Here is a 24,099-nt window from a genome sequence, read left to right as displayed (position 1 = left end):
CGATGGTTGAAGCTCGAGCGGACAGGGATATCGGCAAAGCGGACATCACCGCAAGGTCTAGGCTTTTCGCTGCGCTCGAGCGGAAAAAGCATGATCGAGCCAATTTCAACTCCTGAAGAAACGTGGGTTGCGGCCTACTCCCCTCCTCCCTCTCCTCCTCAATCGATTGCACGCACTCTCTCCTCGCGCATCAAAATACGACCAAAACGAGTAGTAGGAGAAGATGGCTCGAAGGTCACCTTCTATCGACTCTTGTTCGGAAGGAGGAGGGGAAGATACGGAAAGCCTATTCGACTTTGACACAGATCACCATTCTCCACTACTCCCCCTCTCTCACAAAGACCACTACGACTGGGACCTCACGACTCCGACTCCGAACGCGCGAAAAATCGGTTCTCAAGCTCAATCGACGTCAAAGTTCCGCCGACAGCATAAACTCGCGTATCTCGTCAGACTCGCGACGTGGTTCATCGTTAGTTGTTGGTTGATTATTGGAATGAGCGCGGTAGGATGGGCGGGTTGGTTGTTTTGGACGAGACATGAGGCGTTTTCGAGATCGATTTTCGCTCATTCTTTACAACCGGATCCTATTCCGGTCGAACACCTTGTCGCTCCTTTCCCTTCTCCGACATCGTCAGTACAGTCAGAACTCGACCAACGACTCGCGTCTCTCGGCCTCCCTCCCTCGACTCTCCCTACTCCCTCCCTTTCCTCTCTTTCCCATTTCGATCTCGATTCGACTTTCGCAAGCCGCTATTCTTCCCTCCCATCTTCCGGTCCCTTCTTGATCGCTCTCAATCTCTACAATTCCCAATATGTCCTCCCCACACTCTCCAAAACTCTCCTCTCCGTCTCCGAATTCCTTGGTCCTCAAAACGTTCACATTTCAATCTTCGAAAACGGTTCGCGGGACAACACGACTCTCGCCCTCGCACATCTCGCCGCTGCACTCACTTCTCTCGACGTCGAACATACGATAGTGAGCGATTCAAGGTCGACGGATTGGAAGCGAGTCGATAGGATTGATCAATTGGCGATTTATCGAAATGTCGCTCTAGCTCCCGTCACGAAAGGATTGAACGGGAAAGATTTCGAGGACGTATTGTTCATCAATGATGTGTATGTCGGACCGACGGACGTGCTCGAGTTGCTGTGGCAGAGGAGGGAACAGGAGAGTGATGCGGCGTGTGCGATGGATTGGAGGGAGACGAAAGGGATCTTTTCGAAATTGGGCAGGAACAGTATCAAGATGTACGATAGTTGGGTCAGTCTCTTTCTCTCTCAGTTGTTCCTGATCTCGAAGAAGAGTCTGACATTTGTTTTCATCAGGTTGTGAGAACAATGAACGGAAACATGTTAAGGGCCCGATTGGATATCTGGTCAGAGGCTAGGAATGGAGTCGAAGAGCTCTTCACCGCGGAGGAGGATCGACCGAGTCGAGAACGGTTCGAAAGGGGATTGCCGCTTCCAGTTTGTCAGCTCTTCCCTTCTTCCTCATTCCGTGTTCTCAGGCTTGTAGACACTGACTACGGCTCACAACTTGCCTTCAGATTCGTGCTGGAATGGAATGATCGCTTTAACCGCCGAGCCTTTTCGAACTACCGGAGTGAATCCTCGAGCGCAAGAAAGGAACGGACCGCTTCTTCAGGCTGGACAAACTCCTTTCCATCCGGTCAACAAACCTCCGACGTTCCGGAGTGCGCTGAGATCACAGGGAGAGTGTGGTGAGTCCGAGTCCGAGCAGTCGTTCAGAACGGACGAAAGAGGAACATTTGAACTAACGGAACTTGTCTTGTTTCGTCAGCCGCTTCGGAATGTAAGACTCTCGCCAAAGATTTCTGGTCGAGAGGTTACAATCGCTGGGTGGTAAGTATCCATCTGTTTTCTCCACTCGATTGAGCTTTAATTGACCTATTCTTCGGTTCTCAGATGATTCCGACAGTCCGAGCGACCTACTCGAGTTCAGTCTACACTCATCCTCACCTTCTCTCGATTCTCTCCCGCGCAAAATCCTTCCTCTCCTCCCCAGCTCGTTCGAATCCATTCTTTTCTCCCAAAATTGATTGGTCTCGACCCGAATGGAGTGCGCCAAAAAGCGTTGTCTGTTGGGATTGGGTGAGAGGATTCCACATCGATCTCGAATGGTTGAGGATGAAGAGGAACAAACCCTGGTGACCTCAACTTTTGTTGGCTTACTCGATCAATGTACAAAAGCGAAGGAGAATTTGGTTGTCTTGTCGTCTTGAATAGGTTTCTTGTATTACTTTACTGCATGTTTGGGTCTTGTTGCTTATAGTGGTGATCGGTTGATACGGTGTTAGTCTTGTTTGTTCTGTGTTGAGTCGTGTTTCGTCAGTGGTTTTGTTTTTGGTTTCAGTACATAAATTTCGTTCATCTGTAGCAGTAGATATCCTTCATCTCTCGTCAGTACTACATATCGTGACGCTCTTCTCCGACACCTTCTTGCAACCTAGGAAGAGAGCGAGAGATCCGGCTGAGCTAGGACCGATCAGTCTCGACTGCATTTCGGTCCTCGGGTTGCTTGTAACCCCAGCAGATATCAACGAGACAAGAGACAATCCTTGACTCGTTGTTCCGATCAGGTATCTGCATCGGTCGGGCTATGGCAATCTCGGGAACAAGAGCAAATCGCGGTTGCCATGCTTGACTTCGAACGTCTTCTTCCCATCTGCCTCTCTCGACAACTGCTATCACTGGAGGGTAACGCATCGGGTTGTCTTCTCCTCGGTCGACGGCTTTATAGATCTTCGAAAGCTTGACGAGAACGCGACGGAGACTGATTTCGACTGCCCTCAAGCAACGTTCCCTTTCCGTCGAGCTGCAGTCCAAAAGCGTGGACGCTCTGCTCGCTGGTAACGGCAGAACACCGAGGGAAACAGCAAAAAAATGACCACGATGGGGCTCGAACCCACGATCTCCTGATGTATACTCAATCGCTTTGGAAGCGACTTCGTAGTCAGACGCCTTGCCATTGGGCCACGCGGCCATGCCGAAACAGCCAGAAAAGGGCGTACATATAGGTTTACGCAAAGATGCTCCTTTTCGCACTCTGAGAACCGCCTTTGTAGACCCTGCAGTTGATGGTGAACCGTCGAATGCTCACCTACAGACTGTTTGAGACGAAATAAAGCGTATGAGGGTCCTCGAGAGTGGCAACGTGAGAGAGTGCTCAAGTGTGAAACACTCTTTCGCTAGTTCCGTTTGACCTCTCATCGCATGGTATAAGCACAAGGGTGTCGGAGTGGTGGTTGTTATCGTGACCCCCGGGAACCGGATAGGGGCGAATGGTTGGACAGCAGGGTCAAGATGGGCTGCAGTCATGAAAAATAGCGCTCCGACGGAATCATCGCGTTTGAGTCACTCACTTGCGCTTGCAGCCTCTCGTACATTTCCTTCACGCACTACTGATATAAGACGGCACGAGGTCGCAACCAGAATTGCCCAAGCTCTGCGACTGGGCTTCTCACCGGAAAACGGCTTGTTTGATCACCTTCAGACAATCACAAGCCGGAAGAAGATCGAAGGAACGAAGCAATGAGAGGAAAGAAAAGAAGATCAGAAGGGACAGAGATCGAAAGATTGCAAAGTAAACCGACAGCAAGAGCGAGATCTTTTTTTGTACATGAATGATTCCGTAATCCTCCTCGAAAGCGCTCCTCTCCCCTATTCTTCCAAACTATCTGACTTTGAATTCGACTCCGACTCCGACGATTCTACCTCCTAGAAGTCCACCTCGCCTTCCTCCCTATACCTCAAATTGAACGTCGACCATTCCCGTTGCGAGGTCGAAATGAAAGCTTGCGACATGTCGACCTTGAAGTATCTGAGCTTGTCCTTCGAGAGGTTTGCATCGAGGTCGATCAGGAGGGGAGGAAGTGGCACTCCGTAAAGATTGGCGAGTCGACGAGCGTCCTTGAGGACGGAAAAATCTCCTCCGAGGAAGGCACGAACGACTCCCCGTCGGTGATACTCGAGAACTTGTAGCCAGAACGTTTCCCTCATTCCGTCCAGACCCGGATCGGAGAAAACCACAACTCCAGCTTTCTTTGCGAGTTCCTCCATTTCTGCCGCTACCCGTAATCCATTCTTGAATCCCCCTACTTCTTGCTCGTAGAACCCTCCCCTGGTGCTGTAATCAATGAACGGCAAGAGCCAGTCATCCATATCTCTTGACATGTCTTCCATACTCAAGCAATCTTCGACTAACGCCCATCCTTTTCCCGCTTCGTCCCATTCGCCAGCTTCCATTTCTGCTTCTGCCATCCTAATGTCGACAATGCTTCCTTCTACGCATGGATGATATTCGAGCGCGAGGTATTGAAGGTGGCGGAGCCGCTGGGGACCCTGGAAGAGTTTGAGAATATCGGGATGGAGATCACGGAAGACGAGATAGAGATCAACGAGATGGGGAAGAGGGAAAGGATTTTCGAGAAGATTGGATGGGTCTAGAAGTGAGGGGGTCTCGACGAAAAGTTTTCTAAGGCTCGAGAAGTCGGAGTAGTCGACGGGGGGCAGCTTCGGGATCGGATCGTCGTCATACGACAGGTGAAGCGAACGGAGGATTGGTGCGAGAGGCGGGAGTATTTTTCGCAACCAATCGCATTCGCTACGTGTCTTGATCCAGAAATGTACGGAGATGATTTTGGCGGAGGGAAAGAAACGCAGAAACGAGGACGGGTCGGCAGCCATGCCTTCCAGAGTAGAGGACCGGGGAATCCTCACGACGACCTCCTCGACTTGATTCGCGGTGATGAAGGGAGAGTCGACGTTGAGAGAGGACTGGTTGAATTCGACTCTCCTCAAGTTGGGAAGAAGACTCAACCCTTTGACAAGGCCAGACGTGACTTCGGTTTCGAGGAGTCGACAAGTTTTGAGGTTTGCGAGGTAGCGACCGGGGTTGTCGCCGCTTTCCACCATTTCGAGAAGTTGCGGCCAACCCGGGGGAGGTTCCAGAATGGTGAGAGCGGGCAATTTTGAAAAGACGTGGAACATGAGCGCTGGCGAAGGACTGCATGCGAACCATAATCTTTTGACAAGGACGGGTAGACGAGGATGGGTGTCGAGGGTCTTCGAAAACAATTCGAGCTTGTCGTTATCGGAGATTGCGACCAATTTGTGGAGAGCTCTTTCGTGAGGCGCATGAAGCAGTTTAGAAGGCGGCGAGGTGGACATCTTGAAACGCAAACCGTCGGTGGCGAGTTCGTAGGCGTCGGCGGCGAGTTCGTAGATGTAGTCGAGGAGTTCGGGAGGGAGGAGAGAGAACGGATCGACCTGAGAAAGAGTTTGCGGAAAGTCAGCACAGAACGGAAGGGCACAATGTAGAGCGTATACTTACCTTCAATGGTCCATGGCCTCTTTGACTGTCAAGTGGAAGCTCCTCCGGCGCAGAGCGCACTCGTTGCGGGACCTGAAGAGAGAAGTCGAGGGAATCAGCTTATGTTCACCGGGGGAGAGCTAGCTATATACCTCGGATGCCATGTCGAGCTGTACAGCTGATTCAACCCTTCGTGCGAGCGACCTTGAGCGATTCGGAGACGGTAGTGGGAGAGAAACCGAGGCTAGGGAACTCTCTTTCACTTCTCTCGTCGCCGTCCCTCGACCCGATACAACCCGATCAGCATATATCGAAGAGTTCCGTTCCTGTACGCCTTGCTCTCCTCCGTTAAACGCCTGATGTCCTCTCTGACGAGTAAGCGCGTCATTCAACCTGTCCTCATCTCGAATCCTCTCTATGTCCTCTCTCGACTTCTAGAATCATCTACGAGAACGCCCAGCGAACTCGTTATCCAAGTATCTACTGGTCCAGCCGGGAAAAACCCTCTCCGCTGCTCTCTCTTCCCCTCCATTTCGTTGGTCTTCTCCTTCGGACGTCGTTCCCCTCCGGTCGATAACCTCGCTGGCGCAAACAAACTCCTTCGCAAAGATCTCGAATCTGAGAAGCTACTACTCGAAAAGGAACTCCGGAGTACGGGAACGAAGTCAAGAAATTGAAAGAGGCAGAGCCGAGGTGGATGCGATTTTTATTACGCTGGGTACGACGGGAGACCGATGGAAGTGCTGAAGCATCCGACTAGGCTGTTTGTGAGTACGGCGTCGAGGTGAGCTCATTCCCATAGCTTGAGTCTCGTTCCGGTGTTGGTTTTCGCTAACTCGCTCTCACCGCACTAGGCAGCTGAAGCTGCTAGGATCCAAGGCATGCAACAGAACACACCTACGTTTCTGTTTGAGTGCGTCTCTCAAACAATTGTGTTGACCCTAAACAACTGTGTTGACCCTCGACTCAGGAAGTTCTTTCTCTGATCTTCGGTCGAACCCGATTTCTTTCGTTTCCGTTCCCGAATCCGACCACGCTGATCCGTCTGCCCTCAATTGGCGAACTTGCTACTGCTGCTTTGAACGTCGCGTTCACCCGAAGAATTGGCTCGCTCCGCTCAGTTTGTTCCGAAACTGCCTTCCTCTTTGCCGGAGGTCTTGGGGTTTCCTCTCAGCTTTCTCCCCAGACGACTCACATTGAAATCTCGCTGTCTGTCAAAGCTCTGGTCGGCGCTATGGTTCCCGAGGGCTCACTTGCTTCTGAACTGGAGCCATCCAGAACGTCGCAAGGTGCTCTTCCTCTCGCTATTGACAACGCTCAGTTGATCAATCCTCTCCTCGCTACCGGAAACGCAGAGTAAAAGTCAAAAAAATATAAAGCTGCAAAGTAGAAGTGGAACGACAGCAAGAGTGAGATTCAGGGTTTTACATCTCGATTCCGGGCCCTTGCTCGAACGAATCCGTCAACCCGTCTCCTTCCGAGCTATCTCCTTCCGAGCGATCTCCTTCCGAGCTATCTCCGTCCGAACCGTCTCCTTCTGAACCGTCCTCTGAACCGTCCTCGTCCGAAACGTCCCCTACCGACGAGTCTGACTCGCCTTCCTCCCTGTACCTCAAGTTGTACGTCCACCAATGACGTGTGAATATCGATCTGGAAGCTTGCGACATGTCGACCTTGAAGTATTCGAGCTTGAGCAGAGGCAGTTTTCGATCGAGGTCGACAAGGAGGGGAGGAAGTGGCACTCCGTGAAGATTGGCGAGTCGACGAGCGTCTTTCATGAGGGTGGAATCTCCTCGAAGGTAGGCGTCGGCAACTCCTCGGCTGTAATATTCGAGAACTTGTAACCAAAAAAGTTCCGTGATATCCTCGAGCCTTGCAAACGGACCGGAGTCAATCACGATTCCAGCTTCTTTCGCGACTTTCTCCATCTCCGCCGCCAGCCGGAGCCCATTGTAAATACCTCCTTGATCCTTCGAAGAGAAACCTCCCACGGTACCGTAGTCAACGAAGGGTAACCGCCAACCGTCCCCCACCATGTCTTCCATACCGAAACATTCACTAACTAACGCCCATCCTTTTCCCTCTTCGTCCCATTCGTCGGTTTCCACGTCTGCTTCTGCCTTCTCCATATCAACTTTGAGTCCCTGTATGCACGGACGGTACTCGAGCCACGGTACCGTAGTCAACGAAGGGTAACCGCCAACCGTCCCCCACCATGTCTTCCATACCGAAACATTCACTAACTAACGCCCATCCTTTTCCCTCTTCGTCCCATTCGTCGGTTTCCACGTCTGCTTCTGCCTTCTCCATATCAACTTTGAGTCCCTGTATGCACGGACGGTACTCGAGCGTGAGGTGTTGGAGGTGGCGAAGTCGTTGAGGACCTCGAAAGAGTTGGAGGATATCGGGATGAAGCTGATTCACGATAAGGGTAAGATCAACGAGATGAACGAAAGCGAGGGGGTCTTTGAGCAGATAAGATGGGTCGAAAAGGGAAGGGGTTTCGACGTGGAGTTCTTGAAGATTGGTAATGTTGGAGTAATCGATTGGAGGGAGATCCCGAGGCGGATTGCCGTTGTGCGTCAGGTGAAGAGAACGGAGGAAGGGAGCGAGAGGAGGTAATATCCGGCGAATCCAATCATGATGGCTTCTGGTGCAGGGCATGGTAATGAGGGAAACGATCTTGGCGGAGGGGAAGAGACGGAGGAACGAGGACGGATCGGGATGGGCGGCTTCAGGCTTGTAGCCCAGGTCAAGAACCACCTCTGTCACCTGATTTGCAGTGATGAGGGATGCCTGAAGATCACGAGACATGCTCGAGACTTCGACTCTTCGTAATTTGGGGAGAAGGCTCAATCCTTTGACGAGTGCCGACGATAATTCGGTCCCTACGAGGCGACAGGTCTCGAGATTCTTCAGGTATCGAGCGCGGTCGACGCCTCTTTCCAGCACCTCCACGAGCTGTGGCCAATTCCCAGGAGGCTTCAAATCGATGAGGGAGGGGAGTTTTGACAAGATTTCGAACACGGCCGATGGAGTCGGTTTATGACATCTCAATCCGACGACGAAGGATATATTCTTGACGAGAAGAGCCTTATGGGGCTGGGAATCGAGGGCTTCCGAAAACATGTCGAGCCGCTCATCGCTACCGATTTTGACAGATCGGTAAAGCGCTCTGTCGTGGTGCGGAAGGAGTCGTTTCGAGGGCGACACGATGGAGACATTAGGGAAGGAGGCGGCGAGGTCGAAAATGTATTCGAGGAGTTCCGGAGGGAGGGAAGAGAGATAATCGATCTGCGAGAGCGTCAAAGGTTCAGGTTACCTCAATCTAAGCTCAAGCATGGCAAGTACTTACCTTAGGATCTTGCTCGGTGGACTGAGCCTCCAAGGTGGTTGGCGCAGCGTGTTGCATCTAGTGGGTTGACGAGAGGGAGGAGCGTCAGCGAGAGGACGGAGAGGACGATGCAGGCATAACGGAACTTACCTCGGCTGCTTCAGTAGTGTTCTCAACAGGTTCAGGTCGCTGTACGTGCTTTTCGGGTGTCACCAATAAAGGGTAGGAGGGAGAAAAACGACTTCATCAAACTAGAATCTTTTCTCTCCTTCTCACCACTACAATACCGCGCTTATCTCGACTTTGCCTTGCTCAACAGGGCTTGAATATCTTCTGCTACATTCGGGCGTCATACACGGCTGCTCTACACGCTTTCAACAGTTTAGACGCGTCTCGAGGGAAACGAAAGGTCGACGATGATGGAGCGCAAGCACATCTCTATCCTGCCTGCCTGTGAGTTCAATGTAGCGTATCAGTCGATCTGAGCTGACTCTTCACGCGCCGCAGCTGTACCGCTCTCGTCAAGTGAAGCTACTTCTCCCGCTTCGACTCGTTTCCTCCGTCTTCCCCATCCTCGTACCTGTAAGCTCGATTTCGAGTCGTCACATCGTTCGAGAGCTCAAGGTCAACCTCCGCAGATCAACCTGCTTTATTTCTGCCTCAAACTCAAGTCGAGGGCGCGTCAAACTCTGATGCAATCCTAGAAGTTCAGAAGATCCTCCTCGACGCAGACAAACAACGTTCTTGGTTCCTCGAGGAGGAAGTAGTATCAGGTGAGCTCTGCATGTCTGCTCTGAAGTTGTCGAAGGCTGACCTGATGCGATGAACAGACGGCAATTTATCGATTTTCACTCCTTTCGATCCAATCTTTTTCGTCTTATCTTACCTCTCGACTCTGCCGAATCATTTCGTATCATATTCCGACTTATGGGAGACGGTATCGCAGCAACGCTTTACGCCGCCGTCATTAAAAGGGAAGGAACAGAAACTGGAGGAAGGAGAAGATGCACCATTCGCAGAAGATCTCGTCAGGTTGTCACAGCTCGAATGCGTCAAAGAGAGGTTGGTCAAAGTATGCGAAACTCAAGGTGAGTCTTCCTGACTCGAAAGTACACTTCGAGAGGCCAAGACTGACATTTTCCTTTAGTTTACGATTCGATGACTTTGTATCGTTTGTCTCAACCTCTCGTGCTCGAACTCCTCAAAGCGAAAGTCGATGCGTTAGCCGAATCAGTAGAAGGTATCTTCGGTCCTTACGAATCGACCGAACTTGGAGAGTCTCGAGAAGCGGTCGAAGCGATCAAACCTTTTCCTACGGTCTCGCGAGGAATGGGTAGGGAAGGAGTTGGAAGCGGTCAGGGACTGAGTGAACAGATTCAACGAGGTATGACAATCACATGTGTCGTCATCAAGAGCTAGAGTATTGATTGCGTTGCTCGAAACAGAGTCTCGACAAAAATACGCAATCTCGCTCATCGCGAATTATCTCCCTCCGACTCTTGCTCATACCCTCCTTTCCGCCTACGAATTCTCCGCTCTCGAAGCTTTCCTTTCCTCGAACAATTCCTCCTCTTTCCTCGGAACGACCTACCTTCCTGGTCGAGCCTCGTCAAAACTCGACGCCTCCGATTCTTCTTCGACTCTCGGAGGTGGAAACGCCGCGGCAGCAGCGAAGAAACGGAAGTTAGAATCTAAGGGAAGTCGAGGAGTTGAAGCGTTGAAAAAGGTCAACACGAAGGGAATGAAGAGCCTATCGGAAATGTTTTCGAAACAAACGACTACGACTACGACTACGACTACGACGGCGAAGACGAGGAGCGCGACCTCGACAGCAGCAGCGTTGAAGGGGAAGAAGAAGTAGCTTAAATATTGAGTCTTCATCGGGTTTGGCTTATTGAAGGGGTTTGTAGCTTTTTTCTCGTCTTATCTACTGCTTAGTGTTGTATTCGATAGACTCTCTCTCGTTCCCGGAAACCGAGGAGACAACTAGGTAGAAACAGTCTGTAGATCCTAATTTCGAGAGAAAGAGAGGCCAAATTGCGAACGAAAAACGAGAGAAGCGGTAACGAGGGAAACAAACGATTCGACAGCCAGAAGCGAGAAACGAGAGAGGGTAGGAATGGATACAATCGGAAGGAGAAAAGAGGAAGTGGGAGAGCGAAGTCGGTAAGAGAAGAGGAGAGAGTCCGAGTAAAACGAGTTTGCAAAAAGTACGAGTGTCGTCAAGGTGACGAGGGTTTGTTGTCGTGGTGACAAAGGTGGTATTGTGAGAGGAACGAAGAACGGGAAGTAGGTGGGAATCAAGCGGAGGAAGAAGAAAGTAGAGTGTCGAGATCGTCGAGTTTTACCAGACGAATTCTTCGGCGTCTTCTTTCGTTTGGAACGAGTTGACGGCCCAGGTGAACTTTTCGAGGAGAGTCTTGGAGAAGATCTTGTTGAGAGGAACGTCGTGTTCCTTGCACCATTTGACCGAGATACGAGGATCGATGTAGTTGATTTTCGAAGTACCGAGAGAGATTTCTAGACGACAGCGACGCGAGAGTCAGCTCGTTTTAACATTCGGGTAGAGTTGGGAGAAAGAGCTCACCTTTTCCTTCATCTTTGTCAGTCGCGTTCGTTTTCTGAACCGTGATTCGATCGTCCAACTTCCTCAAGGCCGTAACCAATTTCTCTTCCGTTCCTTTCGCCGTCGTGTATTTCTCCTTCCTATCCTGTTTGATCGATTTCGCCAACTCGTCCGCCGCCTTCAACCTCTCGTCCAACTCTTTGTCCTTCATCGGTTTCTCTCCATCGTCGGCACGTTTCTTTTGTTCCTTTTCAAACTTCTTACGAATCTTTTCGCGTTCCAACACGACGAGTTGTTTCTCGTGTTCGTCGATCCAGTCTTGTTCCAAGTCGGATTCGGGTTCGAATTCTTCCTTGTATTTTTTCGGTTTGTCGGCGACAGAGAGCAAAGTCTTGCGGAGTTTCATGCGTTGATACTTCATTCCTCGGATCTACTCAAGTTGCACAGAGATTGTCAGTTTCGAGAGAGAGAAGACGAGATTTAGGTGAAAACTTACCTTGTCGGTCATTTTCTCCATCGCGGCGGAATGACCTTTCGAAACACTCCTTTGATGGTTACAAAGCACGGCGACGAGTCGATTCGCACGGTTGTACGCCAAGATCTTGTCGGCGACCGAAGCGTCTTTCGGAGTGTTCTTCAATTGTTGAACGAACGTCCACGAAGCGTTGTAGGTACGGAAGACTTTCGCCGTCAAGCCGTCCATGTACGAAGTGAGGTATTTGTTGACGATTTGAGTCTATCGTGGGAGTCATCGAGAACCTCAGTCGATGAAAAAGGAAACGACTGAGAGATTGAGAAAACTCACCGAGAGACGATCGAAGAGCAAATCACCAACCGCTTTCGGTTCCTTCTTGAAAATCTTCAAGTTCTTGAACACTTGATCGTCGACTTCGACTTCATTGACGTAACGAATCGAATCTTTACCGAGGAAATCGAACGTGACCTTGTTCGGAGGGGTCAACGTAACGTGTTCGAATCGGAGCGAACAACATCCGACCGTGTCGGCTTCGTCTTCTCCCTTTTCGTTACCGGCTCGAAGCGCGAATCGATCGATCAAGTAGACGGCCGTAGCGCGTTGACGAGTCGCCATTTCTTTCGATTTGAGATCGGCAGTGTAGTCGGAACGAATTCGATCGACGTGAGCCTACGCGCAGGCAACATCCCGTCAACATCTGATACCGACGTGAATATCGAGGAAGAGAGAGATTGCTCACTTTGAGAGAACGAGCTTTTTCGAATTTCTTGAGATCACTGATTCCTTTGAGCGAAGATCCAGCAGCCAAGAAGACGTATCTATCAACGAGTGATCGTCGTTATCAGTTCCATGTCGCTCTAGGAAGAGAGAGGAAGAGAGACGAAGAGAGAGAGAACTCACTTGACGTTTCCATTGATGTTTTCTTTCCACGTCGCCAACCAAGTAACCTTGTCATCGTGAACGACGTCTTTCCACTTGTGACCGGGAGGAGCAGGAGGAATCGGTACTCCTTTTCCAATGTTGATCGTGATTTGTTCAGGAGCGACTCGAGTCTACAAAACGAAAGTCAAAAAGTGTCAATTCGAGTTTCGTTTAGTTTGATGTCGGAGGAAGAGTGAGAGAGAAGGGAACTCACTTTGAGCATTCCCCTTTTCGGATGTTCTCCTCGTCCTCTGAACAAACCCGGAGGTTCAATCCTGAAATTCCCAACTTTCTCTTTCCTCCCATCCAACAAACAAGTCTTGTACTTTTCCTCAACCTTGTCCTTCTCCGCCTTCAACAACTTCTTTTGCGCCGTCGTGAGTTCCTTCTTTTTCAATTTCTCCGATTCGAGGTAAGCGAAAATTGGAGTGAAATCACACTTTTCGAAATCTTTGATTTTTGTTCCATCCAACTACGAAACGCACTCCTTCATTAGTACTGCCGGTCTCGGTGATATTGATGAAAGAATGAGAGAAACGTACAGGAGGATGGGCTTTCAAGATTTTGAGGAAATCGGTGAAAAAGTTTGAAACGAAAGTTGGGTTCTTGACGTGATCCGATTCGAGGATCGCAGCGAAGAAGGAAGCGACTTCTTCTGCTTCAGGAGCAAGTTTGACGGGTTTACCTACGATCGTTCCGGTTCGAGAGCGAGTAAGCGACTGAAGGAGGAAAGAGAGAGAGAAGGAGATCTCACCTTCGTATTTCATTTTGACTCCATGAGGTTCGTATTCAGGAGGGAAGAGTACACCGTTATGTTCGAGAGTTTTCCACTGCGATTCGGAGGGAAATGAATATCGATCAGATGACTAATCTGAAGCGATAGAGAATCGCTCCAACTCACCTTGGTTTCGTTATCTCCTTGATTTTCCCACCATTTGTAAACTTCTTCATCCCCACTCTCTCCATTCTTACTCTCTTCATCATCGTTCTCTTCCTTCTTCGCTTTCCCTTTCCCTTTTCCTTTCGCTTTCGAAGAAGTCGAAGGAGCGGGAGTCGCAGAATCTTCTTTCTTGACTTTCGATTTGGTTTTCGCAGCAGCAGTAGTAGTTGCTTTCTTGGGTTTCGTAGCAGGCTTCTTCTTCGAGGCGGCGGAGGAAGCTTTCTTCTTTTTGAGTGGAACGTCGGAATCGGAATCGTAACTATCATCGTCCTGTTCCGTCAACGAATCCTCCTCGATTCCTTCGTCGTCATCGGAAGAGTCCTCCTTCTTGACGGCAGATTTCTTTGAAGTAGATGCACGAGGTTTCGCTTTCGCTTTCGATTTGGAGGAGGAGGATTTCGAAGCGATTTGAGCGAGAGGTTTCTCGTCTTCCGAAGATGATTCATCCTCCTCCTCCTCCTCTTCGGATTCCTCCTTCTTCTTCGATTTACCCTTTCCGTTTCCATTCTTCTTAACTTGTTTCGCCAATGGTACCTCTTCCTCCTCTTCCTCATCATCCGAATTATCATCCACTCCATTATCGAAAACCGACAATTTCTTCTTCTCCTCAACGGGAGGATTGGGAGCGATGAGAGCAGCGGTAGCATCGTTCATGACTGTATCACCTTGTTGAGCCGATTGAGCAGAGTACGCGACGGCCGAATCGGAAACGGGATCAATCGAAGGCAGTTTCGCTTTCTTGATCTGCGCGTGTTTTCATACGTGATTAGCGCGTTCTCGAGCGAGTAGAGAGCGGCTAGGAGGGAGTGGAGTCGAGTAGAGTAGATTGAGAGGAAGCGGTGACTCACGAGAGGTTCATCATCTGATTCGTCTGAATCGGCTTGAATAACGCGTTTCTTGTAGGGTTTACTCATCTTGAAAACGCGACTGGAGGCGTTCGAACCGAGATGAGAGAGTTGAAAGAAATCGGGGGAAAGGGAGAGAGAGGAAAGAGAAAGAGAGAGAGAATTTCGCTCAAAGTCCAACTTTCTTCACCAATGGAATCGACTTGGGCTCTCAACTCGCAAGTTTTGCGACTGTGTGCAGTTCTGTACGATTCAGCTCGTTTGGAATACTTCGTCAACTTGTCAAAATTTACAGAGAGAGCGAGAGAGCGAATCGAAATGGCTAAGTCGCTCACCTCCCGCTCCTTTCCTCTCCTCCACTTTCCGACTCTCTCTCACTCAATCGTAAGCATACTCGAGACCACACTCACACACAGCGGTAGACTTACACGATCGTCCTTTGCAGATGCCCGCTTCACCACTCTACCGAGGTTTATCATTCATTTCGCTCTCGTCTCTATTTCTCTGACGGTTGACTGACTGTACTTTGATCGCTTGTAGACCCTTGGGCAAAACGGGAAGCTTGGCGAAAGGTCCGTTCTCCTCTCCCTTCCCCCTCTCCTCTTGATCAACCATTGACCCTCTCACTCTCTTCCTCAGTCCCCAATCTTCTCCAACCGAGCAATGTACTACCCATCCCTCCTTCCTCTCTCCTGACTTCTCGCTTTGCGTGCTGATGCTCAGGTCGTTTGATAGGTTCCGAAACTTATTCCCTGGATTCGGGATTGCGTTGGTCGCGTTCACGGCTTACGTAGCGTACGATGAAACGGTCGGAGCGAAGAAGAAGAGCCATGGAAGTGAACACCACTAGACAGAGCGGGACGAAGAAGGGTTTGTTGCAAAATATTGTTCTTAAAATCTCTCTAGAGGGTCGGGTTCGCCGTGCTGCTTTGGGGACAACGGGAGCGCTAGTGCGTCACGAAGCAAGGGATGGAGGCAGACGAGGAGGAAAGGCTTCGACTACGAGAGGTCGGGAACGTTCAATTTTGGGAAATCGTCGACTAGGTCTCTCGTTTGCCGGAAGCTTCTCAGCGGCTTGTCTCTTGACGCTCTCGGACTACACACCGGGCGGACAGTATACTGTACTTTACTTCGAAGAACGCGGTCGAAACGGAGCCTTCTCGCTGTAAGAAGGAAGGCGAATAGTTGATCGTGAGTCTTCCCCGTTTCCCTTGTTCATTCCCTCAATCTTCCCGACTCACTCACTTGCGGCATTCTTTATAGATCGACGGTATGACGGGCCGTAGCCGTGAGAGACTTGGGGAAAGCGACGTTTGATCGTGAGTCCTTCCCTTTCCGTTCGTTCTTCTCTGTCTGACTCTCCTGCGTTCGCTCATACTCGCGTTTGAAGGTCTAAATAGGTTGTTCAAATCGAACATTCACCCCCTTTGCTCGTGCGATGTCCTTGCTCGAGGACTTAGCTCGCGCGGTAACTCCGGTTGAGCTCAATCCTCTTTGTCTCGTGCCCCTTTTTTCGCGCACCGATCCACTCTCTTCTCTCTTCTCTACTCTTTTCTCGTCACCATCTCCGTCCTTTCTCTCGCGTCGCATGGCACCTCGACGCAAAGGGAAGAACAAGAACAAGGACGAAGTCACTGCTGACTCGGAACCGGATCGCAGACGGTCTCGTCAAGACCGGGTGATCGAACTTACCCCTGATGAACTCAAGGAGCACGGTTTCGACACGTCTCACCTCGGCAAGATCCTCGGTCGAGGGAACGGACCGCTTCGAGATCGTGCGACGAGGCGTGAGAACGGAAGTACTGGAAAGGAGATGACTGCGAGTTTGGCGGGTTTTGGCGAGATCAGTAGACTTGTAAGTCCTTCGCTCCCTGTTGTAAAGACGATCGATGGCTGACCAGCACGAAGTTTCTAGCACGTTTTGAAGGCGAGTCAAGTTCAATCCATGCTTAGGCTTAACCCTAAGAGAACTGATCAGGTGTTCGACTTCTTGGCGAACAGTACAAGGTCGAAGAACTCATCGAGCAAAGTGCAGAGTTGGCGAGACGAACGAAATCGAACGTTGATAAAGATCTCGCAAATTCGTTCCGTGTCCTCAAGATGGTTCTCGCTGACTACAATCTCGAGCTCCCACCTGATTTCAACAACGAGACCTTACGAAATTGTCTCGAATGTCTCGAACGCGCTTGTCGACAACTCGGTGGCTCTCCAGAAGACCGTAAACGAGTGAGCTAAGCTTCCGCGTTGCTTCTCTACATTCTTTCTCTCACCCGACTTGGTCCTGACTGTCTCATATCACTTGTGCAGATGTCGTTGTTCCCGGACAACTTCGAGTGGAACCCGTTCCTACAATCTTTCTACCTCAACTCTCTCATCGCGATCTTCTACGAAGCTGCCATAATCGACGTGCGATGTCATCGGTTATTGCGTGGAGCGACTGAGCCGCTGCACGACGACACTGGACCAGTACGTGCATATATCGGGGAGCACTGGCTGGATTTGGCTGGGAAGGAGACGTTCGGGCTCCGTCGTCAAGTTTGCTCGGCCCTCCGTGATGCTCGACTCGTTCTCACCGAAGACCAATACCTACCGGACGATCCAAAGCATCCTATAGATCAAGTCGAGCTCGAAGTACAGCGACAATTGCAAACGGCTCGAGACGCTGTCAAGTATTTAATGAAGTCCCTCGACAAAGTGTTTCGAGATTTTGAAACCTCGCACGACAATTTATTCAGTAGGATTAAAAAGGTGAGTGTACTCTCTTCTTCTGGCTGAACATTCTGCTGAGACTCGGTACTGTTCACGTTAGCGCAAGCCGAGAGTCCTAGATTATCCGGACACCCACCGCTCTCGTTCGTCCTCGCCCTCGCCCTCTCTCGCCCATACTCCGATCTCTCGTCGCTTCATCGAACATGGTCCTCCCTCCGTTCTGGAGTAAAAACCTCTGTCGTATCGGTCCCTCCTCTTTTTGATTTCCGCTAGATTACCTCGTTTCCCTCTCAAGATCCTTCTTCTACTACACCATCCTCTCGCTATCCTCTCGTCACTTCTAGCTCCCCGTGCTATGCTGTCTTCTTCCTAAACTGTGCTATCGACGTTTTTCGTTCAATCTGCTTATTGAATCGAAAAGAGCTCGGTTCCTCTACGCATTGCCTGAGCGTATAGTCTCCAATGTACTTCCATGCGTCAAACAGTAGTGTATCGTAAGGCTGGGGAAGGGAGGAAAGGATGCAGCGCTGCAATCGGGAAAGCGGGGTTTGAATTTGATCCGTGAGTTTTCCCCGTTTCCTTCGTGCATTCCCCAAACCCTCGCGACTCACTCACTCGCGGCATTCTTTGTAGGTCGACGGTATGACGGGCCGTAGCCGTGAGAGAATCGGGAAAACGACGTTTGATCGGTTAGTCTTCCTCCTTCCCTTCACTCTTTTTCCGTGTGACACTCCTACGACCGCTCGTCCTCACTGCCTCTTCACTCGAGGACTCTGCTCGCGCTGAATCTGGCCAAGTTCAATCCTCCACTGCTTTCACTCGCTCGTCACGGAATTTGAGCGCTCGGCCCCTCGAAATTCAGCACACTCCTCATCGAGCGCCCCTTGTCGGACTTGTCTGCCCCTTTTCTCCTGGGCCTATTGAGCTGTGATCTTTTGGGAGCGAGCCGAGCGTTCTGGGCGAGGCTCGAGCGATTGCATCGCTCGAGTCCCCTTTTCACTTTTTACCTCTCTTCTCCCTTTCACACAGGCAAAATGTCCTCGACTTCGAAGAAACACGAGAAAGAGCGTAAGGATTATCACACGAGAACTCCGGAACGGCTGTCTCGCTCGTCAAGAGAAAGACTTCGATGAGAAGGACGGGAACGCAGGAGGCGATTCTTCGCTGAATTCGCGACAGCGGCAAACCCACAGGGCATAGACACGGGATACACAGACGAGATCCTGGTGAGCTTTTTCGGCGAAGAGCTTCCCGCGCTGAACTGATTTTATGATCTCCCCTTTTTTCAGAAACAAACGAGCGCAAGCCTATTCCTTCCCCTTTCCACTGGTACCTCTAGCTGACCCCACACGTCTTCAGGAACTCTTGAAAATGTCAAAAAAGCTTGAGTCTCAAGCGCAAACGATCGGAGATGAGGCATACGACGCTTTGATCGCCGCCTGTACTCCACTCAGAATCGATCCCGTGGCAGGAGTTGACGACACCGTACCAGACATCGTTCATCGCGTATCGGACGAGCTCCACCGCCGGGAAACCACCGTAGGAGCTTTGAGTGACGCCGAGGGCGACTTGCGTACGAAATGTCAAGCTGCTCTTCAAGGACACGACGCTTGGGAGGGTACGAACTGTCTAGTTTGGGTAGTCAGCGAGTTCCTAGACATTCCCCCTCCTGGTCTTACATTGGCCGCCGCCCAAATTTCCCTCGAACGGGTCACAAAAGCGTTGCCGTCGATGAAGCAAGCCGTTTACGACCCGAGACACCACGTGAGTGGGACTCGCGCTCCACCGAATTGAGTTGATTGTGACGTAGCTGATATAGGTTGGGTTCGTCAGATGTCTCCCTTCCCAGACGGCAAAAGGTGGGAGCCGATCTTTGGATCGTTCTACCTTTACTCGATCAACGGAATCTTCAACGAGGCTCAATTGATCGATCTTCGAGTCCGCCACTTGGCGAAGGATAAGCCTGATGCCAAGCTGCCAGGCAAGGTTGTCGACCTCTACCATGAACACGTTTCCGAATTGAAGGGAACTCTCGACGAAACAACCATGAGCCAGTTCAACTTCAGAATGAATGTCGGTAGGGAGGTCTGTCAAGTTCTACACAAGGCAAGATTGATCGTTAGTCGGGAAAAAGGTTTTTCGAAGATCACGTTCGATGCCGTCGAGAGTGCAAGGTCAGACTTTGTGCAGGTGCTGGAAAAAGCCGAAAAGGTTAGTCTTCCACGTCGTGTCTCGTGCGAGTGAGTCATGCTGCAGATCGATGACATGACGCGTTGAGTGATCAGAGCAAGAAGAACTCGACATTAAAGAAGAGTCGACGACACCCCGACCATAGCTCGGCCGCCTCCCTCGCTTCCCTCGCTCATGCTCCCACCGCTCGTCGACTCATCGGTGACGGTCCCCTCTCGTACATCTAGACCCCTCCGTCTTGCCCTCGTCGATCTCTTCTCTCCCTTCCCGCTCTTCTCCTTCCGCCATCCTTACCCTCCGATTATCGTCTACAATTTCTCCCTTTCCTCCTTCTACATTTTCCTCCCTTTATTCTTATCTCATTTCCTCCTGAGCTAGCCCTTTGCCTCCATTCGAATCTCACGGACAATCTTTTCTTTCGAGCTCGCTCACTCACTTCTTTTTGCAAGAAACCGTGTCTCTAGCACAATCTTTCTCATCTCTCCAAAGCCCGTTGTCCCTAGAGGGCGTTCGAGAGTTCTCTACTGGATGTTGTACGTTCAGGAGTTCATTTCACTTCACTTCATTGTTCACTTCGATTTCGATTTCGCAAGATTTTCGATGTCGTGTTCGACTTATTTAGAGTCCAGCATCCTTGGGAGGAGCGTTGTTGACGATTTCGATCCAGTAGTTATCAGGGTCGAGCTGTTGATTAGGAAAAGGGTTAGTATGGGGATCGTCAGAGAAGCTTAGGGAGCGAAAAACGGAAAGGAAAAGGAAAACCCGAAGAACTTACGATGAAAGCGATGTGCTATTCGTTGCACGATCTCACAACATGTCAGCACGTGAACATCGAGCGATAGGAGAAGTCGAGGACTCACGCGCATGCGTCCCTCATGAGGCTTCTTCTTGAACTGAACGTCGAGCTTCTCGAGCCTGGCGCATTCTTCCTCGAGCGAGTCGACACTGTAGCAGATGTGTCCGAATCTGGCGAAGAGTACGCATGGGAAGGATCAGCAGGAGACTCGGGAGCGACTAGAAGAGGGGGGGAATAGAGAATAACTCACCCGCGTCCGGGTTCTTCGTTTCCGTTAGCGTACTTGAACTTTTCGTCCTTCTCGGTACCCCACTATAGGTCAGGAAAGAGAGAGCGAGGCGGTGGAAAGGTGTCGCAGGCGAATGTCAGCCAAAAATGAAAATCGTGTGAGACTTCGAGAGATGTCGATTTACGTTGTGGCACAATTCTGTGTACGAGCAAGAACCACAGGTCAGTATCATCCACATAGTTTACACACAAGAGGAAACACTTACCGAGAACACCCTCACTGAAATCACGCAAGGTCAGAACGAATTGAGCTGAAATTCTCCTTTTCGTATCGAGTTTGCGCGAGCTCACCGTTGCCATTTGCGAGCCGATTTCTCTTCCTTGCTCAAGCTTTCGAAGCCCGGCTCGGGGAAGGCCAAGAAGTAGCTACAAGACGCTCGTAAACCGCTGAGTAAGCGAAGAATTTCGAGAGGTGCAAAGACGAGGGAAAAGGAGGACTCACTTGGTGAAATCACCTCCGGGGGCTTCGTGAACTGTTTCGATTTTGCGATGGATCAGCGCACGACAAGCAAAGGGGAGAGAAGAGGGAGAGAACTCACGCAACTCCATTCCGAGCTTGTTCTGATAGAAATCAAGACTCTTCTTCGCGTCCTTGACCCTGAACATGGTGTGGTCTACACAGCATCGCACCAACAATTGAGTAAGTTTCTGTTCCGCGCACCAGGGGAGAGGGATGATGACGCAAGGTGGGGAGAGGGAGAGGGGGAGGAGGGGGAGGGAGGAGAGAACGTACTGAGACGGGGAGCCATATTGATTGCTGTAGTACTCAAGTTTCTCGTCCGTAGAGGAGCAGTGATTGAGCGGGAAAAGAGAGAAGAGCGAAGCATAGAGAGGAGGAAACGAAAATAGAATTGATGAACTCGCTTTCTCTGCCTCCGCTCTCACGCCCGAGCGACGTCGACAGCGTAGATGGAGAAAGATACATTGCTACCTCATTCGCCACCCCGAACGAGCGAACGAGATCGAATCAAGCTCCGGAGGTTTTGGTTCTTTGTTGCGTTTGCGCTATCGGCTGCCAGTCTCTTTGTCCTATCAAGGTGGAATGTGAGGTTCAATCGGGATAGAGTAAGTCCTTTTATATAGCCCTCCCGTAGTCCATTCGAGTGAAGTTTGATCGAAAACAGATGGATTCCTCGATTTTACCTTCCGGAGGTATCCATTGGACTCCGTGCCCTGATTCCCACGAGACCTACTGTTCTTTCCACCGTGTCCCACTCGGTGAGTCTCTTCGCTTCCTCTGGCCTGCGTCGGATCACTCACCTTCACTCGTTCGTCCGCAGATTATACGAATCCAAAACTAAATGAGACTGTCTCCCTCGCCTTGCGGATGCTTCCCTCGACAGTGGCGCCTTCTGAGCATCTCGGCTACTTGTTCATCAACCCGGGAGGACCGGGAGGAAGTGGAACGGAAGCTGTCGTACGCTTCGGATTTGAATTGCAAGTAATTCTCGAAGGTGAATCTCTTTTTCTCGTCTCCTCACCTGACCTGTGCAAGTCTGATTCTCGCTCTTTGAGAACAGGTCGCTACAACGTCATCTCGTGGGACCCTAGAGGCGTCAATCTGACTAACCCAGATCTAGGATGTTTCGAAACCGAAGGAGATGCGAATCGGTTCGGACGAGATATCCTTTCTCTCGGTTTACCTCTCGGTTCGTCAGAGTCCGCTTCACATTCCTCCCAGGAACTACTGAAGTCGATCGGTGCGTTCATAGATGCTAGAGGCCCTAAATCCCTCAACTACACATCAGCTCAATCGAAAGCCTCCGAATTGACCTGGACGACTAAATTCGATGCTTACTCACAAGCACTCCAGGAGTCGTGTGATTCGAACGCGAATGTGGGTATTATGAGAGGTAGTAGTACGGCGTTTGCTGCGAGGGATATGTGGAGTATCGCGCAGAGCTTGGGAGAGGAGAAAGTCAATTATTGGGGTTTCTCGTGAGTCCCTACTCCTTCCTCGAGATTGCGCGGGTTTGAGCTAACGTATGAGTACAAATGATAGGTATGGGACGATCTTGGGAGCTACTTTCGCAGCGGTGTTTCCGGAAAAAGTGAGCAGTCAAGTCAGTTCAACCTTACTTGAGATGTTTGGCTTATTTATTCGCTCAGGTCAATCGCTTCATTCTCGATGGAGTGTCGGACTCTGTCTCTTATACTCAAGATTTCTGGCAATGGGGTATCGACGGGATGACCGATACTCACAAGGTCAGATCTCCTGTTTTTTCTTTTCTCTTCCGCTCTTTGCCGAGCGAGAGTTGTCACTGACGCTTCATCACACGCGCTATAGACACTCGCAGGCTTCTTCTCATCCTGTGCCGAGTCTGGTCCCCAAGGCTGCGAATTCACTCGTCGGAACTCGACCTCTCAAGAGCTCAGAGACCGACTAGATGCTATCTACGAGAAGCTCAAGGAACGACCTCTTGCGGTGGGCAAAAGTGAATTGGGACCGGGAGTAGTCACTGCGAGTGATGTGCACTATACGGTAAGCGCATCTCGTTCCCAACCCTAATGAATCCTGAAACTGATTGATGAGTTTTTGGTTTGAGCAGATTTTCCATTCTCTCTACGCTCCGAAGACATGGTAAGCCGGTCAGGCCTTCTTTAGCGTTGCTTGATCAATCGAAACTGACCTCGAAGTGACCTTTGTCTGTCGACAGGCCGAGACTCGCGAGCCTCCTTTCCGACGTCGAACGCGGAAACGGTACTCGAATGTTCGAAGAGGCGAACAAGTGGACGTCGAACCTCTGTCGTTCCGACCCTTCCAAGAACCCCTTCCATACACCCATGATCGGATCTATGGCGTCTGCCGTAGCAATAATGTGTGGTGATACAGAGCCCTCGAAGATTCGAAACGACACGACGGTCGAGACATTGCAGAGATACATGGAGGACCTGCGGCAGATGACGGAGAGCCCAATCGCGGATGAATGGGCCGTGTGGATCTCGCAGTGTAGAAGATGGACTCCGGAACCTTTTGAAACTTATCGAGGTGAGTGAAGAACTCTGTTTCATCGCGCAATTTTCGCTCACAGCTCGAGCTAACCACAACAACGCTTCGTAGGTCCCTGGACAGTCAAGGACGGACTCAACAAGACTGCGTAAGTCACTGCTTTCCAGTCAGATCTCTTCGCTTGCGAAGACTGACCCGAACTGAGGATTTGCGAAACAGGTTCCCGATCCTCTTCATGTCGATGACTGCCGACCCAGTCACTCCTCTCCCGGCTGCACGTCGTATGGCCGCGAATTTCGGTCCAGAATCTGCGACTCTACTCATTCAAAACGGGTGAGCTCACATCTCGTTTTCTTCGCTCAGTCTCGATCTTACCCTCACACCTCGCGCACAATAGCTTTGGACACTGTTCTGTTGCACATCCCTCACTCTGCACGGCAAAGAAAGCTCGATCCTATTTCCTCGACGGCTCAGTCCCGAAAATGAACACGACTTGCGATGCCGACCCCGGTTTCCTCTTCCCTCATCCTTCTTCCGCCTCCTCCTCCTCTTTCGAGGTTTTGTCGACAGAGGATCGCAAGCTTCGAGAGGCTCTCCACGGACTTGCGGACAAGATGGGAGAAAGGAGAGGGAGAGGTTTGGGTCCTTTGTAATTTGTTTGAGGGGAGACCAGAGTTCAATTCATTTCGAAGGTTTTGCTGCTGAATATATTCGAGAGTTTACTGCTGTTATACGAGAAGAGAGGGGTGA

The 24,099-nt window shown here is 50.7% G+C and overlaps 9 protein-coding genes across 9 annotated transcripts; 5 read left to right on the top strand and 4 right to left on the bottom strand.

Annotated features, from left to right (window-relative positions):
• Positions 1-223: 223 nt before the first annotated feature.
• JCM6883_001261 (glycosyltransferase family 69 protein) lies at positions 224-2,175 on the top strand (the record flags this gene model as incomplete). Its single annotated transcript, XM_076634125.1, has 5 exons — positions 224-1,264; positions 1,330-1,474; positions 1,551-1,724; positions 1,805-1,866; positions 1,930-2,175. 5 exons carry the CDS (start codon positions 224-226, stop codon positions 2,173-2,175), a joined length of 1,668 nt encoding a protein of 555 aa, XP_076485877.1.
• A 1,566-nt stretch (positions 2,176-3,741) lies between these two features.
• Positions 3,742-5,499, bottom strand: JCM6883_001260 (uncharacterized protein; the record flags this gene model as incomplete). The annotated part of the gene is made up of 3 exons (XM_076634124.1): positions 3,742-5,292; positions 5,357-5,428; positions 5,488-5,499. 3 exons carry the CDS (start codon positions 5,497-5,499, stop codon positions 3,742-3,744), a joined length of 1,635 nt encoding a protein of 544 aa, XP_076485876.1.
• A 1,260-nt stretch (positions 5,500-6,759) lies between these two features.
• Positions 6,760-8,747, bottom strand: JCM6883_001259 (uncharacterized protein; the record flags this gene model as incomplete). The annotated part of the gene is made up of 3 exons (XM_076634123.1): positions 6,760-7,479; positions 7,550-8,629; positions 8,691-8,747. 3 exons carry the CDS (start codon positions 8,745-8,747, stop codon positions 6,760-6,762), a joined length of 1,857 nt encoding a protein of 618 aa, XP_076485875.1.
• Positions 8,748-9,088: 341 nt separating this feature from the next.
• Positions 9,089-10,530, top strand: JCM6883_001258 (uncharacterized protein; the record flags this gene model as incomplete). The annotated part of the gene is made up of 6 exons (XM_076634122.1): positions 9,089-9,122; positions 9,177-9,251; positions 9,308-9,442; positions 9,500-9,757; positions 9,817-10,053; positions 10,115-10,530. The coding sequence occupies 6 exons, from the start codon at positions 9,089-9,091 to the stop codon at positions 10,528-10,530; spliced, it is 1,155 nt and encodes a 384-aa protein (XP_076485874.1).
• Positions 10,531-11,013: 483 nt separating this feature from the next.
• On the bottom strand, positions 11,014-14,485 carry TOP1 (DNA topoisomerase 1; the record flags this gene model as incomplete). Its single annotated transcript, XM_076634121.1, has 11 exons — positions 11,014-11,189; positions 11,257-11,665; positions 11,732-11,971; positions 12,041-12,379; positions 12,450-12,528; positions 12,611-12,762; positions 12,846-13,103; positions 13,174-13,316; positions 13,386-13,461; positions 13,533-14,315; positions 14,420-14,485. The coding sequence occupies 11 exons, from the start codon at positions 14,483-14,485 to the stop codon at positions 11,014-11,016; spliced, it is 2,721 nt and encodes a 906-aa protein (XP_076485873.1).
• Positions 14,486-16,004: 1,519 nt separating this feature from the next.
• JCM6883_001256 (uncharacterized protein) lies at positions 16,005-17,354 on the top strand (the record flags this gene model as incomplete). The annotated part of the gene is made up of 4 exons (XM_076634120.1): positions 16,005-16,271; positions 16,418-16,642; positions 16,724-17,164; positions 17,226-17,354. 4 exons carry the CDS (start codon positions 16,005-16,007, stop codon positions 17,352-17,354), a joined length of 1,062 nt encoding a protein of 353 aa, XP_076485872.1.
• A 1,142-nt stretch (positions 17,355-18,496) lies between these two features.
• JCM6883_001255 (uncharacterized protein) lies at positions 18,497-19,542 on the top strand (the record flags this gene model as incomplete). The annotated part of the gene is made up of 3 exons (XM_076634119.1): positions 18,497-18,889; positions 18,959-19,336; positions 19,411-19,542. The coding sequence occupies 3 exons, from the start codon at positions 18,497-18,499 to the stop codon at positions 19,540-19,542; spliced, it is 903 nt and encodes a 300-aa protein (XP_076485871.1).
• A 391-nt stretch (positions 19,543-19,933) lies between these two features.
• Positions 19,934-21,005, bottom strand: JCM6883_001254 (lactoylglutathione lyase; the record flags this gene model as incomplete). Its single annotated transcript, XM_076634118.1, has 9 exons — positions 19,934-19,999; positions 20,091-20,105; positions 20,176-20,281; positions 20,362-20,423; positions 20,525-20,538; positions 20,606-20,619; positions 20,691-20,765; positions 20,842-20,872; positions 20,939-21,005. 9 exons carry the CDS (start codon positions 21,003-21,005, stop codon positions 19,934-19,936), a joined length of 450 nt encoding a protein of 149 aa, XP_076485870.1.
• A 518-nt stretch (positions 21,006-21,523) lies between these two features.
• On the top strand, positions 21,524-24,002 carry JCM6883_001253 (uncharacterized protein; the record flags this gene model as incomplete). The annotated part of the gene is made up of 12 exons (XM_076634117.1): positions 21,524-21,617; positions 21,680-21,853; positions 21,920-22,048; positions 22,112-22,337; positions 22,402-22,450; positions 22,509-22,604; positions 22,687-22,881; positions 22,949-22,980; positions 23,057-23,388; positions 23,461-23,497; positions 23,569-23,682; positions 23,747-24,002. The coding sequence occupies 12 exons, from the start codon at positions 21,524-21,526 to the stop codon at positions 24,000-24,002; spliced, it is 1,734 nt and encodes a 577-aa protein (XP_076485869.1).
• Between the last annotated feature and the right edge of the window lie 97 nt (positions 24,003-24,099).

Source organism: Sporobolomyces salmoneus (genome assembly GCF_050403485.1).
Source record: "Sporobolomyces salmoneus JCM6883 DNA, S_salmoneus_JCM6883_v1_ctg52, whole genome shotgun sequence".
Classification (NCBI taxonomy): domain Eukaryota; kingdom Fungi; phylum Basidiomycota; class Microbotryomycetes; order Sporidiobolales; family Sporidiobolaceae; genus Sporobolomyces; species Sporobolomyces salmoneus.
The sequence above is the reverse complement of the archived record's forward strand: the minus strand, read 5'-3'. Positions and strand labels throughout refer to the sequence as shown.